The sequence below is a fragment of the Metopolophium dirhodum genome, chromosome 1 (assembly GCF_019925205.1).
Source record: "Metopolophium dirhodum isolate CAU chromosome 1, ASM1992520v1, whole genome shotgun sequence".
In the NCBI taxonomy this organism is placed as follows: Eukaryota; Metazoa; Arthropoda; class Insecta; order Hemiptera; family Aphididae; genus Metopolophium; species Metopolophium dirhodum.
In genome coordinates this window covers 40,407,044-40,424,822 of record NC_083560.1, presented here as the reverse complement: position 1 = coordinate 40,424,822, position 17,779 = coordinate 40,407,044, and the positions used below count along the sequence as shown (strand labels likewise).

The 17,779-nt window shown below is 28.6% G+C and overlaps 1 protein-coding gene across 1 annotated transcript; it reads right to left on the bottom strand.

The window, feature by feature from the left end:
* Positions 1 to 550: 550 nt before the first annotated feature.
* On the bottom strand, positions 551 to 16,865 carry LOC132934658 (uncharacterized). The gene is made up of 17 exons (XM_061000983.1): positions 16,272 to 16,865; positions 14,876 to 14,928; positions 13,051 to 13,371; positions 12,558 to 12,945; positions 12,368 to 12,505; positions 12,022 to 12,165; positions 11,763 to 11,959; positions 10,274 to 10,661; positions 10,083 to 10,220; positions 9,605 to 9,748; positions 9,346 to 9,542; positions 7,213 to 7,600; positions 7,022 to 7,159; positions 2,988 to 3,131; positions 2,768 to 2,898; positions 1,794 to 1,918; positions 551 to 1,378 (listed from the first exon to the last, which is right to left on the bottom strand). Exons 1-17 carry the CDS (start codon positions 16,320 to 16,322, stop codon positions 1,245 to 1,247), a joined length of 3,219 nt encoding a protein of 1,072 aa, XP_060856966.1. The 5' UTR covers positions 16,323 to 16,865; the 3' UTR covers positions 551 to 1,244.
* Positions 16,866 to 17,779: the final 914 nt, after the last annotated feature.

The following is a 17,779-nucleotide window of genomic DNA, read 5'->3' as shown; positions in this document are numbered from 1 at the left end:
AACATACATGTAGAGAGGTTTGGTGAAAATATAATTATTTCAATCACAATAATATTAATATATATTATGCATGATTTATGCAAACGCAATATCTTAATAGTCATTGAATTTGCATATTTAAATTTAAGTCATTAGTTATTAGGTGCCATACAGAGTATTACATACTTATTACCCAATTAAATGGGTAATGAATAATGATTGATATGCCAAATTTATGTGAAAGTGTTATTGAATTATATTTATATATTGATAAGGGTATAATTTTTAATCATTTGTACATTTATTGATTTGCATTGTATATTATTGCTTAATAAACAATAATAATAATTTAATAATTAAACTTTAAATTTTTTATCCGGGGTGTCTGGGGGTTTCCCGTTTGGGGGGAAACGTCAATTGAATCGGGAAGGAAAAGGCACGTCCTAGAATCATTGTCACCATACTCATCGCGCACAAAATACATCAAAACAACTAATAGCTAGTACCTATATAGTACATATCTAATTTCTTCCAAACTTGAACTTAAAATTACGTCTATAAAAAAACCGTATATCAACATATTTACATATATTATATTTTTTAGATTCTCTGATTACAATTTAAACTACCATAGATCTATTAACTAGTTAATAGGTACATGTAAACTACTTATAAAAGAAATCTTGTTATAAATGTTCAATTCTTAGTAATAAAAATAAGGAAATTTATAAATGTTTGTAAAAAAAATTGTGCTTAAGTATCTTAAACTATCTTTAATATTTTTGAACTGCTTTTATAACAATTTATGCGAAGAACATTGTATTCAATTTTCATTTTGTGTCTATTATAAATGTTTTATAATCTACTTCAAACATAAAGTTAATCTAAATAATTAAATGTGTTGTCTACACATGTGTAAGCGCAAACTGTTTATTTAAAATTGTGGTACACGAGTATGTTATACTGTTATCATTTTGTTCTTGAATATGTCAGCTTGAGACCAAAATAAAGCTGTATAAATATGCTTTGATCGGTTAGGTGAGATTAATATAGTGTTACACAAATTCTCTATTTACATTATTGAATAGAATGTACAATGTATTTTTTATTGAATTTTCCCAACGCAAAAGTTACAAACAATTAACGGAAAACAGTACATAGCATATTACGTATTTTTAAATTAAAATTAATATAGTTGTTTAAAAAATTAAAACATTGTATTAAACTGTTTAAAACTTAAACAATTTATTTTGTTTTTTTCTTTTTCAAGAAATTGTACACCAACTCTGGTCACATGTATTATCTTTATCTGAAGGTGGTATAATTGATCGCGATGACTGGTTTGATTGGACCCAATTTACATCTTTGTAAGTGTCAACAAATTTAGAAGTGCTGGATTCTAATAAAAATAAAAATAATTAAATAAATGGTGAAAAAAATTAAAAAATGTATGGTGCCAGGTAAAGAAGAAATATACTGAACATTATCAACATTATTTATTTCAAAATCCCCAGTAATATTACACTATAAAAAAATTGAAAATTAAAAACGAAATGTGAAATGAAATGTAATTTAGTAAAATTGTTTTAAATAATTTAAGACAATAGAATAACTTCAAAAGACCTTATATTAAAAAAAAAAAAAAAATGTTTTTGGTTAATGATCATAGAAATTGAGAAATTGAAATGTCAATACTTGAATTTTTTCCAATATTGCAGAAAACAAAACAATATCCATATTCAAAAATATATATTGTCGAAAAAGCCTATTTATTTATAAAAATTTTTTTTTGGTCTACAATAATAAATACTAACCATTTGTATAAGAATCATGTTTTGAACCTCGACCAAGGCCTGAGGTATCTCTAGGTCTGCTACTTTCTCTTCCCATAGAGTTACTCAGGCCTCTATTCATGTTTTCGCTGTCAGCATTAAAATTACTGTATAAATAAAAACAAATAATCAATAGTTATAGTTAAATATTTAACAGATGACCAAATTAAGTTATTGTACAATTGATGCAGGTGAAAAATTTGTGAAAAATTGCATAAAATGTTTTGAACCTATTATTTTATGTTTATCAAGTACAATAATTAATAATACAGCAAACAAGGTTGTTTAATTTACTACTATAATATAATGAAAATCTATTTTAATAATATTCAATGTTGATTTGTCAGAACAAAATATTTCCATAAACTTTTAGTTTGTTATTTACCATAGTCTGATATTCATCGATTGATATGAAGAAATAATCTGGACAAACTAATAGCTTGTCTACCAAAAATCTACCTAATATTGGAACTTATATCTTAAGTATACACTGAATGTATTGGCTCTACTTATAACAAATAACAATCTGCATTTATCTTTTAGTTGTCATAAACTAAACATTTGAAAACATAACTCTTACTTAATTAATGTCAAACTGAAAGTGTTCATATATTTAATTATGAGAATGTTAACTCCTGAACAATTTATGTCAATTATATTTATATTGTATGCAGTTTAACTCTTAAAAATTGTTATGGATTAAGCCAATAAAAAAAAGTTAGTTTAAGCACAAATAAAATATGTGTACAAAGAATTTTAATATTACTATTTCAATAAAATAATATACTAAGTCCAGCGAGTGTTTGAGAGTTTTGACCATACAATTTTACTGCTCTTACGGTTGAAAGTCCAAATATCCCCTATCCTGTATCTAAATATTTATATGTACAGCCGAGTAATATAAACAAATAAATTTTCACAACACGGCAAATATATACATAATAGTCCTATTTTACCGGTCATTTTGCCTTTGCATCGTAAAATTAGGTATCACAGTATCTTGGTAAGCTGGTACAGTACTGTGAATACTATGCAACCATTCTTTCACCATTCCCATTTGTTTTTCCATACTGATTTGTTCAGGTTCCTAAATATAAATATTTCTACTTAGTTAAAATTATAATCTATTATAATCTAATTAATCTATATTCTAGAATAAACAGATTAAATAAATACTTTAAGGTGTTCATAATGATATTCTATTAGAACTTTAGCCTTAGAAATGCTTTTGGCCGTGCCAACAATCACAAAATGAACATGACTCTCATCACAAGGAATGGTAGGTTGTAGTTCATTATCATGATCAATTTCTATTCTGTGCTACAATAACAAGAATAAAAATATAACTGTTTAAATTTAAATACTAATAACCAGTGTTTCTTTCAGGTACTTCTCCGGGGGGGCAAGGCCTTTGAAGAAAAATTTGAAGAATAGTAAAAAAAAAAATCAAATAGTCATAAGACAAATGTAAATTCTATACCACAGTGAATCACCAACAATAGATAAGAAGTACATCCGATAAGAGTCAACACAGTATTCTATTTATAATTTTTTTTCCCCGATAGAAATCAGTAATTTGTATAAAATAATAAAAAATCAAATTATATTTGTTTAATAATTTAGTACAGTTCTTAATCAGCATCAAAGCATTGACAATCATAATAAGGTAAACTATTATATTATTAAAAGGTCTGCAGTTAATCTAAATTCTTAAATTTATAGTTTTAAGTCAGTTAAAAAGTTAAATTTATATGTACCTACTAAAATATATTTTATAATACCTAACCTAATGGTATAAATTCTATTTAAATGTATATTTACTTTTGTCATATTGTAGGTATATCTATTAAATATTTTTTTTTCAATGATTATGTTATTTAAATAAATAACTTAAATTTGTATTGCCATATTTTAATTATACTGAACTAATTTACCTTTATACTTGTATTATTTTATATGATCAGGATTTTTTTTCAGTGTAGGTAATAAAAAAGAAATTGATAATAGATTCAATGACAAATCTATTAATATAATGAAATTTGCTAGTCACTTTGAGAGCTTCCAGTCTTTCATTGGTATACAGGACCCTGAATTGAAAACAATTTGTGGTTATTTTCCAATGCTTAATGCAGAAGCTATACTGGCAGATATGAAGTCATTTAATTTTTTTATCAAGTCTATGGTGGATAGTGGAATATACAAAGCACACGAAAGTCCATTAATTAAAATCATGGAAGCTGATATAGGATATAATGAACTACAACAGCTTTGTGAAATACTTCTCGTCATCCCCGTTACCACAGCTTCGGTTGAAAGATCTTTCAGCACAATGAATAGAGTTCTTACAAAGACGAGAAAAAAAATGTACCCAGGAACCTTAATGCATTGCATGCTTATCAGTATTGAAGGGCCTGACGTTCCAACAGAAGATTTCTTGGACAAAACGGTAGATTTGTATGCAGCTAAAAAAAATCGCCGAATTCTATTTCTTTAGAACTTAAAACAATTTATTAACAGTAATAATATCATTTGAAATTAAAATTCAATAACTTTTAACTAAAAATAATGTAAAAATGTTTTTTTCTAGCTACCTATTATTATTATTTTTTTTTTTTTTTGTACCTATATTGAACTTAACATTTTTTTTTTTTTTTGTTTTTCAATCCGGAGATTGGTTTTTAACAAATGTTTCACAATAAATGACTTCTCCATTTTTCTCTATCATTCGCCATATTTTTAAGCTCCCTGTAGGAAGTGACTCCTGCATCCTGCATTATTTGACTAATGTATCTCATCCTAGGTCTTCCTCTTGATCTTGTACCCTCTATCATACTTCGATTATTATACTATGCAGTTCGTCTCCATGCCTCAACGTGTGTCCTGTCATCTGCCATCTCCTTCTCTTTATGGTGTCTAACAGTGTTCGTTTTTCATCTATTGTTCTCAGGATGTCTTCATTTGATCTTCTATCAGTCCAGCTTATTCTCTGCATTTTCCTCCAACACCACATCTCGAGAGCTTCTAACATATCTTTTTCTTTCTTATTAATTGTCCAGGTCTCACTTCCATATAATGCCACACTCCAGACATATGTTTTTATGAGCCGTTTCTTCGTTGTTATGTTCATATTTTTTGATGTTAGTATTTTTCTCTTTTTAAGGAATGTGTTCTTTGCTTGACCTATCCTGCTTCTGATTTCTTTTATTGATTTTCCGTCGTCTGTTATAATGCTGCCCAAGTATTTGAAATGGTCTACTTGGATAATTTCTTTGTTTTCTAATGTTATATTTATAGATGGTACGTTTTTCTTGTAGCATACTAAGGTTTTTGTCTTAGCTGAATTTATTTTCAGACTATATTCTTTAAACGTAAAATTCATTACATTTAATGCTGCTTGTAGGTCTTCCTCAGATGATGCGAGAACGACTATATCATCAGCAAAGCGAAGCATGGTTATTAGTACCCCTCCTATTTTCACTCCGATTCCTTTTTGTTCTAACCAATGCTTTATGACATTTATTGCTTTTTCAATAAATACATTGAACAATGCAGGTGAAAGTGGGCACCCTTGTCTCGCCCCGTTTTGGATTCTAGCAGTCACTGTTGTTGTATTAATGTTGATAGTGGTTTCTTGTTCTTCATAAATCTTATAGAGAATACGTCTGTCTTTAAAATCTATCTAATCTATCCAAAATTTTAAAAAGACTTGTCCAATTTATGCTATTGAATGCTTTTTCTAGGTCTATAAAAGCCATATAAGTGATTTTTTGTCTCTCGATTTATTTTTCAAGTATTACTCTCAGACCTAAAATAGCCTCCCTGGTTCCTTTGTTTTTCCGGAAACCATATTGGTCGTTGTCTAATCTAACTTCTATCTTTTTACTTATCCTTTTGCTTACAATTATTGTCAGTAATTTAGCCGCATGCGATATCAGGCTTAAGGTCCGAAAATTTTCGCATTGATTGGCTCTTGGTTTTTTTGGTAGGATAAATAATCTACTGCATCCAAAATCTCTCGGAATTATTCCACTCTCGTATATTTTACATAACAGTTCGTACAGAGCGTTCTTTATTTCATCGTCTGTCTGTTGTAGGAGTTCTGTGTTTAGTTTGTCTGGGCCTGGTGCTTTGTTTTTCTTCATTATTTGAAGTGCGTCTTCAAATTCTGATTTTAGGATCCTTGTATTTGCATTTGAATCAAAGTCACTGTCGGTTGAGTTTTCAACGAGTAGGTCATTGTTTTCTTCTTCTCTGTATAGTTCTTCTACGTATTCTTTCCATCTATTCGCTATTGCTATTTCATCTATGAGTAAATTTCCTTCTTTATCCTTTACGTGTGTGCATTGTGACTTTTTTTCATTAAAGTATCGTTTGATGAGTTTATATGCCTTGTCCTGTTGATTGTATTTCATCATATTGTCTATTTCTTCACAATTCTTTTCGATCCACCTTTCTTTGGCTTTTTTCGCTTCACGGTTTATTTTATTTCTTAACGTCTTATATTGTTTTTTACTTTCTTCATCTGTTTTGTTTTTTGAACTTAACATACATGTATTTAAAAATAATGTTAGGTTATATATAATAATACTATGTGTGTATGTAAAACTTTATGCGAAATGTTGGGTATGACGTATCTATTTAATTATAATGTTCACAGTCATAACAGACTACCTATTACAGTATAATAATGTGATATTGTGTAAATAAAATAATACGTATTATAATTGACCCTCCGATTTTTTCAAATGCCCCTCCGAAGAAAATTGTCTGAAAGAAACACTGCTAATAACAATAACTAATCATCTAAAAATTAAATAATACTATTTAAAAAACACATAACATAAAATGTCAAAATTAGAATAAATAACTATATTTACTAGTATAGTAGTCTACCAACTAATAATAAAACCATTAAAATCATGTTACAGTATACCTAAAATAATTAAAAGAATATTTTTTTTTTTTTATTACCCCTTAAAAATAATAATGATCAGATTTTTCTTAATTAAAGTATTCTTCAGCAATAAGTAATATTTTGTGTACAATTTTTAAAAATGGAAAATGTTTCCAATTTCTTTAAGTCAATGAATCAAATGGCTATATAGGAAAGCATTGTGTTTGAGTAAAAGAAAAATTTTAAATGCAATAAACATTGAGTCTTCCAAATTACTAATATTTAAAATAATATAAGGATAAATAAAATAACTCACCACTTTGCTTTTCTCAATGATATCTTTGATGTTACAACCATTTTTACCAATTACTTTTCCAATGAAATCTCTATGAACTTGAAGAAATTCTTTCCTATACTCTAAAATTCTTCGAGCTTTCTTTACAGCGTATTGATTCTAAAAAAAAGATTATTAGATATTTTTACTAAGCTACAATAAAACTAACTTACTTCTCCATAAATTTTAAAAACGCCAGTATGTTGATCTAATTCAATATTTGTAATACCATCAATCCTGCGAGCTCGTTCGATATTAGTGCCACAATTTCCAATAGCCAAACCCATAAGTTCATTAAGTACAATAAATTCATCAGTATAAGGTGATGATGTAAGCTGTAGTTTGGAATTTTTCAGTTGCTTGGCTAATTTTCCAGTTTTCATAAGCACCATAACACTTTGGTTCAGGTTTCTAAAGTGCATGTCGGCCAACATCAATGCTCTTTCACTGGTCAATGGTGAATGAGATATAATACTCAACACTGATTGATCAGGATTATAGAACACTCGAAATGCGCCAATTGCTTTCTGCAGATCTTTGTGGATACCATCGATTGTAGCACTAAAAGATTAAAGTGTATGTTTATATGATTATATAAATAAGTATTTTAAAATATATGGATGTATCAGTACACACAGCTAAAGTGAACACTTAAATGAGTTTTTAACATTTAGATTTATATTAATAATGTTACATTTGTTTTTAACATTTAGATTTATATTAATAATGTTACATTTGTTTTTAAATATTGTTTATTGTAGACAGGAATACGTAAACGTAAGTGTAGTGAGAGCGTCTGGTGCTCTAGTTTATATATATTCTGTGGCTCTGGCAAAGATATAGTCTCCAGTAGTTTGCAGTCACTGCCAGATGTAAACAGGTGTACAGTCATTGAAGGGTGATAATTCAAAAATACATGAAGAATTCATAATATCTGGAATAAAATTTGTTTAAATTTATTCCAAGTTTAATTCAAAATTACTGAAACCATGACAAAAATGGCACACTAAACTAGTACTGGAATTGGCTTGCCTAATCCGGACTACAGATGGAAATATAGAATCCGGATTGGCGGATTCAATCCATCTTAACCAGATTCACGGACGAGTCTGTAAATCTGAGTAATGGGTTCAATTTATAAAGATGAATATTATAGTTAAAAATTCATGTTTATAAACATAGTACCAAGTACAAACATAATAATAATATATATGATATCATTGATTATAAATACTATAGATTACTCACTGGCCAGTATTTACATAACGCGAAATATTAACGAAAAATGGATGTGGCTGTTATGGAGCGCTGTCATCGTCGTCCATAAGAAACTAATGGACAACGTCAGCACTCCATAACCGCTACATCTATTTTTCGTCAATATTTCACGTCGCGTAAATACGGGCAGTGAGTGATCTATAGTATTCATAATCAATGAAGATATATATAGTATATAGTATCTACTTTAGCCACCCGGATAATAAACATATAATATATTAATAGTTTGTTATATTAATTATTAATTAAGTTAATTAAATTTAGTCTGGTTAATATTAGATTTATATTCTATCTTATGTTTTATTAGAAAAATGTATTTTTAAAATACAGATTGGTAATTTTTAATCGGGATAAACAGATTAATAATGTTTGTTTCTATCCAGATTTGATGTCCAGCACTAAACCCAGGATTAAATAAATCTTCCATTAGTATAGAATGATTGACACGATCAAATGCTTTGGTAAAATGCTTAATTGTGCTAAAAAGTGCGAAATGTATTGCTAGTGTTATTTTGTAATAGGCCTCATTTCATATTAAAACAAAACATGGCATTACCAATTTATAATATTTTAAAGTGTTAATTAACTTTTGTTTAATTTTTCAGAGTGTGGGTAAATAACTATTATAAATTGTTAAGTAGGTAATTCAAAAAATTTATAAATATAAAATAAAATATTCATATTGTTATTTTAGGTAAAGTGTTATATACCGCATTTTGGCATGTAGGTACAAACATTTTTAGTATATTATGGTTAAACCTATTTAAAGTATTGATACATGTAATTAAACGTTAACATTTTTCTTAATTTGTGAACATTTTGATTTTTACCAATACGACCCTTCAATTACCATATTGGTACGGTATACAGTAACAACGTAGCTACAGAACATAGAAATATATATTTATATAATATGTTAAATTTGTATTTTATCAATGAATTAAACAATTTCCAACGCTTCTATTCTTATATTCACTTCTGGTGTGCGTACTGACCCACATCGTTTTTTTTTTTTTTGTAATACATACAATTCTCTAACATCTTCAGGTACAGGAATATCGAATGTGTAAATTGTATCACCATTATTTTCACTGCATTTGATTTCATCAGGCGAGACTATTTCAGTAACTTTTGAGTTGAAATATATGACAACCGACTGGGATGGTGGATTACTACATAACTCTTGCTTCATTCTGATTATTTCTTTCCTAATTTGTTCAAGTTCCTAAATATAAAAATTTCTAATTAGTTAAAAAATATTCTAAAATATACAGATTAAATAAATACTTTAAGATGTTCTAAATGATATTCTAGTAGAACTTTAGCATTAGATATGCTTTCTACCGTGCCAACAACCATAAAAAGAACTTGACCGTCTTCACGAGGAATGGTAAGCTGTGTCTCATCATCACCTAAAATTTTTCCTTTAATCTACAATCAGAAAAAATATATATAAACTGTAAAGTGAAATACTAATAACAATAACCAAATATCTAAAAATTAAATAATGCTAGGGATTTAAAAAAGAAATATGATATTTTATTAAATGTCAAAATTATAATAAATAACTATACTTACTAGTATAATAATATACCAACTGACAATGAAACCATAAAGTTACCAATGTCTTAAAATTAATGATTACAATTCCTCTATAGAAGAGCATTATTTTCAATTAAGAGAAACATTTTAAATGTGATAATTATTGTGAATTACAAATTACTAATGTTAATAAAAAAAAAAAAGGATAAATAAAATAACTAACCACTCCGCTTTTCTCAATGATATCTTTGATGTTACTACCATTTTTACCAATTACTTTTCCCATTAAATGTCTTGGAACTTGAAAAAATTCTTCTTTATATTCTAAAAGTCCTCGAGCTTTCATTACAGCGTCTTTATTCTAAAAACAAGATTATTAGATATTTTTACTAAGCTACAATAAAACTAACTTACTTCTCCATAAATTTTAAAAACCCCAGTATGTTGATCTAATTCAATATTTGTAATACCATCAATCCTGCGAGCTCGTTCGATATTAGTGCCACAATTTCCAATAGCCAAACCCATAAGTTCATTAAGTACAATAAATTCATCAGTATAAGGTGATGATGTAAGCTGTAGTTTGGAATTTTTCAGTTGCTTGGCTAATTTTCCAGTTTTCATAAGCACCATAACACTTTGGTTCAGGTTTCTAAAGTGCATGTCGGCCAACATCAATGCTCTTTCACTGGTCAATGGTGAATGAGATATAATACTCAACACTGATTGATCAGGATTATAGAACACTCGAAATGCGCCAATTGCTTTCTGCAGATCTTTGTGGATACCATCGATTGTAGCACTAAAAGATTTAACATGGTTATTATTCAAGATATTTTTAAAAGTGTGTTAAATTTTAATCTTTTAAAACTGATAATAAAATATTTTTTGAAGTGAATAATTCATAGGCATCAGCAAACCGTTTAACATACCCCCAATCTTATCCAACATTATATTTAATATTATTTATATGTTTCTTGGTTTCTTTACCTAGATGTTATTTTTGAAAATTATTATAGGTCTACTATTGAAACAATAAATGATTATATTAATATGTATTTTAAAATATGTAGGTGTGATAGCACACACAACCAAAGTGAAGACTTAAATGAGTATTTAACACTGATTAGATTTATATTAATAATATTACATTTGTTTTTAAATATTATTTAGTGTAGAGAGGATTACGTAAACGAAAGTAGAGTAGCTGGTGCTCAAGTTTATATATATTCTGTGGCTCTACCAAGGAGGTGGGCTCCAGTAGTTTGCATTTACTGCCAGATGTAAACAAGTGTGCAGTAATTGAAGGGTGATAATTCAAAGCGTAGTATTGATAACATTTTAAAATTACACGAGGAATTCATATCTGGCATAAAATTTGTTTAAGATTGATTATTTCTATACTATGAACAAACTATATTTAACATCGTCATCAATTCATAATGTGTGTGTCTTATTGTGTCGATTCAAAACAACTGAAACCATGACAACAATGGCACACTATGCCCAGAATTAAATAAATAGTCCATTAGTAAAGAATGATTTACGTGATCAACATCTTTAAATCACCTATATGTTGTAATTCAAAATACATTTATATTGACCCTTTCAATTATTTTTTTTTCAGTTTTAGTATATGAATAAACCTATTTAAACTGTTAATAAATGTAATTAAAAGTTTTTCTTAATTTGTGAACATTTTGATTTTTGGCAATACTACGTTTTGAATTACCTTCCTTCAATTAACATATTTGTACGGTATACAGTAACAACGTTGCTACAGTACATAAAAATATATATTTATATAATATGTTAAATTTGTATTTTATCAATCAATAAGACAATTTCCAACGCTACCATTCTTATATAGGTTTGTGTAACGGTTTTTTTTTGTAATACATACAATTCTCTAACATCTTCAGGTACAGGAATATCAAATGTATAAATTGTATCGCTATTAATGTCACTGCATTTGATTTCATCAGGCGAGACTGTTTCTGTAACTGTTAAGTTGAAATACTTGGCAATAGACTGGGATGGTGGATTACTACATAACTCTTGCTTCATTCCAATTATTTCTTGACAGAATGGTTCAAGTTTCTAAACATAAAAATTTCTAATTAGTTAAAATATATTCCAGTATAAACAGATTAAATAAATACTTTAAGGTGTTCTAAATGATATTCTAGTAGAAATTTAGCATTAGATATCCTTTCTACCGTGCCAACAAACATAAAAGGAACTTGGCCCTCTTCGCGAGGAATGGTAGGTTGTGTTTCATCATCACCTACAATTCTTACTTCAATCTACAAAAAAAAAAATATATCTATCAGCTATTTAAATTGAAATACTAATATCAATAACTAAATATTTAAAAATTATATAATGCTAGGGATTTAAAAAAGACATAATATATTTCATTAAGAGACACATTTTAAATGCAAAAAATATTGTGTGTGACAAATTACTAATATTAAAAATAATATATGCATAAATTAATGAATTTACCACTCTGCTCTTGTCAACAATATCTTGGATGTTTCTACTATTTTTGCCAATTACTTTTCCCATAAAATGTCTAGGAACTTGAAGAAATTCTTCTTTATATTCTAAAAGTCCTCGAGCTTTCATTACAGCGTCTTTATTCTAAAAACAAGATTATTAGATATTTTACTAAGCAACAATTAAACTCACTTACTCTTCCATAAATTTTAAAAACACCAGTATTTTTATCTAATTCAATATTTGTAATACCGTCAATCCTACGAGCTCGTTTGATATTAGTACCACGAGTACCAATAGCCAAGCCAATGAGATTATTACATACATTAAATTCATCAGTATAAGGTGATGATTTAAACTGTAACTTGGAATTTTTTAGTCGTTTGGCTAATTTTTTAGTCTTCATTTGCACCATAACATTTTGGTTCAGATTTCTAAAGTGCATGTCGGCTAACATCAATGCTTTTTTACTGGTCAATGATGAACGAGATATAACACTCAACACTGACTGATCAGGATTATAAAACACTCGAGATGTGCCAATTGCTTTCTGAAAATCTTTGTGGATTCCATCGATTTTAGCACTAAAAGATTTAACATAATTATTATTCAAAATATTTTTAAAACTGTTAAATTTTAACTACTAATATTGACTATAATATATTATTTATTTTTTTTGTTATACTCACAATTCTCTAACATCCTCAGGTACATCAATATCAAACATGTAAAATGTATTGCCATTAATGTGTGAATTTATGTTACTGCATCTTATTTTATCAGGAGAGACTATTTCTATATCTGTTGAGTTGAAATATTGGACAATGAACTGGGATGGTGGGTTACTACTGATATTTTTTATCACTGCCTTTACCCATCCATAACAAAGATGAGGTTTTCTGACCAATTTTACTTCTATTTCCTGATTATCAATAAACTCTGTACTACATTGGTCATCTGACAAGGGGAGTCGAACATTGTCATAGTTGAATTGAGTTTCAGGATACCAACTAAAAATTATATAAGATGTATTATTATTTGGCAAGGTACTAATAATTTAATGTTTTGAAGTGATCAAGGACTGCTTAATTTTATGAACATCTATCAAAGGTAGATAATAATATTAGCTAAATATTACTTTCCATTAATTTAGAAAAAATTGAAAATGTATTATTTATTTATTTATTTGTTTATTAATCTAATTCAACAATTTAAAGGCCATCAAAAAGTGTTAAATTGAAAAACAATCAAATTAAAAATACTATTTAAGGGAGTTGGATGCGGTGATTTTCTGTCTTTGTCTAACATACGTTGAACATAGGAACAACGACCAAAGCGACTGACAAAAACTAAGGTACTTCTATTTGTTCAATTTAAAAAATGAAAAGATGTTTAAATTGGTATACAAGTTTACTTTGCATTGGTCGAAGTACTTTATAAATTTGTCAATTTTTAATATTAAATATATTAAAAAAATATTAAAAATATGCTTTGACCGATGCAAAGTAAACTTGTATACCAATTCAAAAATCTTTACATTTTTTAAATCGAACAACAAGAAGTACTCTAATTTCTGTCAGTCGCTTAGGTCGTTATTCCTATGTTCCATGTGTGTTAGACAAAGACAGCAAATCACTGCATCCAACGTCCTTAATATTAAAAACAATTTAAAAGTTATTAACTTAATTACCAATTTTAGAGCAAACTAAACTAGTATATGCATAGTAGATTTAGTATGAATAAAGATTATAAAAAAATAATATAATATATCTTAAAAACTATAGTAATTATCGATAAGTATAGTAATTAAGTATTTGAGTACTGATGTAGTGATGTCCCTTACAGCAAAAACAATGTTGTCAATTTGCTGTCTTGTATAGTGTATATGTTACCGTAAATCATGTTATACATCAAAAAAACGGTATTTTATAGTAAATAACAATGAATACTTAACAAACTAGTAATTATAATTTATAGTGGTTAATATTTTTTGGGTTTGATTATTGATAATTTCTATTTACGATGGAAAATGTTGTTTTATAATGTTATCTTAATGGTATTAAATATTATCACAGCCACAGTAGATAGAACCTCACCCTAAGATATTTTACAATATTTACTATATCTTAGTCCTGTGTGTAACTACAACCACTAGTTATGTTTATAAATAAGCTTAGTAGGGTTTACTACTGTAGTACTACTGACTGCCTATTACATATATATTTTGTAGTTGCTATTTAAAAAAAAAATCAACTCTAGATATTAGATATTTAGATTATTAGGTATAAAGTCTAATAAAATTATTTTGATATAGGTAACTATATAATTTAATAAAAACCTGACTTAATAAGATATGATTATTTTAAGGGTAATCTTAATTTTGAAATAGGTACTAATTATTCATGGTAAAAAACAAACATAGGTTCTTAATTGTTTATGTACCTACCTACTTGTAATTTTAATTAAAATGCTTAAAAAAAGTATTGCAATAAAATACAGATAAGAGATACTCACTCATTAGGGAAAGAAACTAGAACTTCATTTTCCATTACACCCGTAACAAAGCCCTAAAATATATAAATTAAATTAATTATCATTCTCATAAATTAATAATAATCTTAAATAGGTACATACAAAATTGTAGGAATCTACAGATCTTAAACCATTTTAATGGTAACAGGTAAATGTTAGGTAAAATATAATATACGAGATAATATATGAGTATATACTCCGTTCCAAAACTGAATATACTAATCGGCGACTGGCGGCGTGCATCTACCACATAAAGGCATATGTGATTATTACCTGTGGAAGGAGAAAAGTATGCGGAACTCATCATGAAGTGTGTAACAAAATTTTTTTGGCATTTCATAGATGCTATTCTGATGAAATTCTTACTTGTAATATGAAATTGCAGATAAAAATCTGATCAGCAAGTATAGGTACTATGTGGTTACGTATACTACAAGTAGGTAGCTACTTACATTGATTATAATCCTTTATTTAAGGACATTAAAATTAATCTTTGGTAAAAAATATGGATAAATAAATCTATTGGTACAATTTAGTTGTACTTATTAAAAGATATCGAGTTTTCCACAATCATATAAGGTTAGGTTAAGTGTGTTATATTTGTCTTGAGATTTAACAATTTGAAAACAACCTAAGTAAATAGCCAAATTTTAAAAAATATTTTCATCAGTGCTTGGTTAATCATGACCACTTAAAATTCAGAGATATGTTGAAGATAGGTACCCAACACATGATGGAACTGAATCAACTAATTTATTTAGCTGCATACAAATAGTGTCTCAATAAAACGTTGAGAACAAATTGAGTACCATGAAATTTAAATTATAATATTAATTAAGTCTATGTTTAAATATTAACTGAGTTTTGACGTTCTGTTAAACTTCTATAAAAAAACATCTCCTTCCCATTTTTAGTCATAAGACTGTAACGAAAATGTGTAGATGAATGATTAAAAATGTTTTTTTTTTTCTATACTCTGTCTAAAAGTGTAATACACACTGAGCTGCAACCTGTTTCCGTCTGGTGGTGCGCACCTCCCATATAACGGGTAGAAAAAAGTACACACAACCGAAGTATTCTACTTTGAGACAGAGTATAATGTTAATTTGGAAAATTAATGCGCATACCTAATGGCTAATACCAATATTATTAAGTATAATATTCATCGAGGGACAGTGAAAATTCACTAAAATTTTTAAATAACATCAGACAAGGAGGAGAGCTTTTGAAAAGTTGAATAGTGGATAAAAATACTTGTCTGAACTGGGTCTAAGTGGAGACTGGAGACCCAGTCCCACGCCACCGACTCTTCGGGGAAAACTTCTGGCAGACGCTTTTGCACTATTGCCAGCACTTTCCAATCCCAACAAGAACTCACCTCGTAATAGGCGCCGTTATCAAAGAGCACCTCGACCTTAAGGTCGTCCATTGCAGCTGCGCCGGGTGTGTGGCGTTGCTGATAACTCGTCGTCGCTTTTGCTTGTGTGAGTAATGGGTGGTGGGTGGCATATGCTATATGGCAGAAGCGGTGTCCGTGTCCAAACAAAGATGAGGCATCCTCGGCGATGGCGACTGTGTGCTTAATACGTATACATCGAGGCAGTTGTTAATACACACAGATGTTGACGTGAGTACGTCGTACGTGACCACTGACAACAGACGTCGACGTGAGTACGTCGTACGTGACCACTAACCACCACTGCGATTTGTGACCGTGTGTGCGATTCGGCTTCGGCGGCGTCGCGGTGTACGTAGTAATAATAAAAAATAATTACAAATATAATAAATAATTCTCTCCATTATCATCCATTGGCCGCTGATCTTTGTTCGGTCAGTGAGTGAGTCAGTGAGAGATGCGTCCGAATGCGAGTACGCGACAATGCGATAAAGATAAAAGACATATTAAATATTATTTATTAATATTATGACTTATGTCTATGGTATACACTAAAATGTATCGGTGCAAGTGTACATGGATAATTAAAATGTTGTATTATCTATGATGATAATAATATAATAGTGGAGTGATAACATGTAATATGCAACAAGTGTTATCAAGAATGCGGGTGCACTACGTAATGAAGGGCAATCAGAAGTCATCATATTTATACGATGGTTTTATGATCTGAAACAGTACTGTTGTCTGTTTACAATATAATAGTAGAGTACAATATTTATATATAAAAAAAATAGATTACTACGATTTTTTAATTGGAGTAGGTAGAGAGTTGATGTTTAGCCGCAGTCTCATTGTAAGAAATATTATAGTATTAACAAGATATTCGACAAAAAAACCTGTGTGTGTCAGTGGTACACACGCAGTGGCGGATCCAGGGCTTAAATTTGGAGGGGGGTGGGAGAAAAAGTACAAAAAGTTCCAAAATAGTCCCCCCCCTGGACACATGGCCGAAGTGAATACTTTAATGAATATTTAACTCTCAAGATAGTAATGGTAAGGAAATCCCATTTATAGGAATACCCGAGTACGGCGAATACTGTCGATTATTACGAATTTACGACGGTTGAAACATTATTACTGTTTTTGATGTCAACTTTTTAATATTATCTAGAATAATGAACACATTCATACAATAATATTTATAATTTATTACGTATATTATATTATTAAATTCATTGTTCAAACATTAACATTTTATAAAAAAAATATTTAAATTATCAAATATAATATACCTAGGTATATACTAAATATTTTTTTTTATATCTGATATATATTTATTTGTGGGTACCAGTATTTTGATTATGTTTATGGACCCCTAAAATTGTTTGGCCCCGGGCTTGTCGGGAGCAGTAGTAATTTCATTACATTTTACCTAGGTACTTACAGTAACGAAATTGTAATAAAATTACTTTTTAAAAGTAATTTCT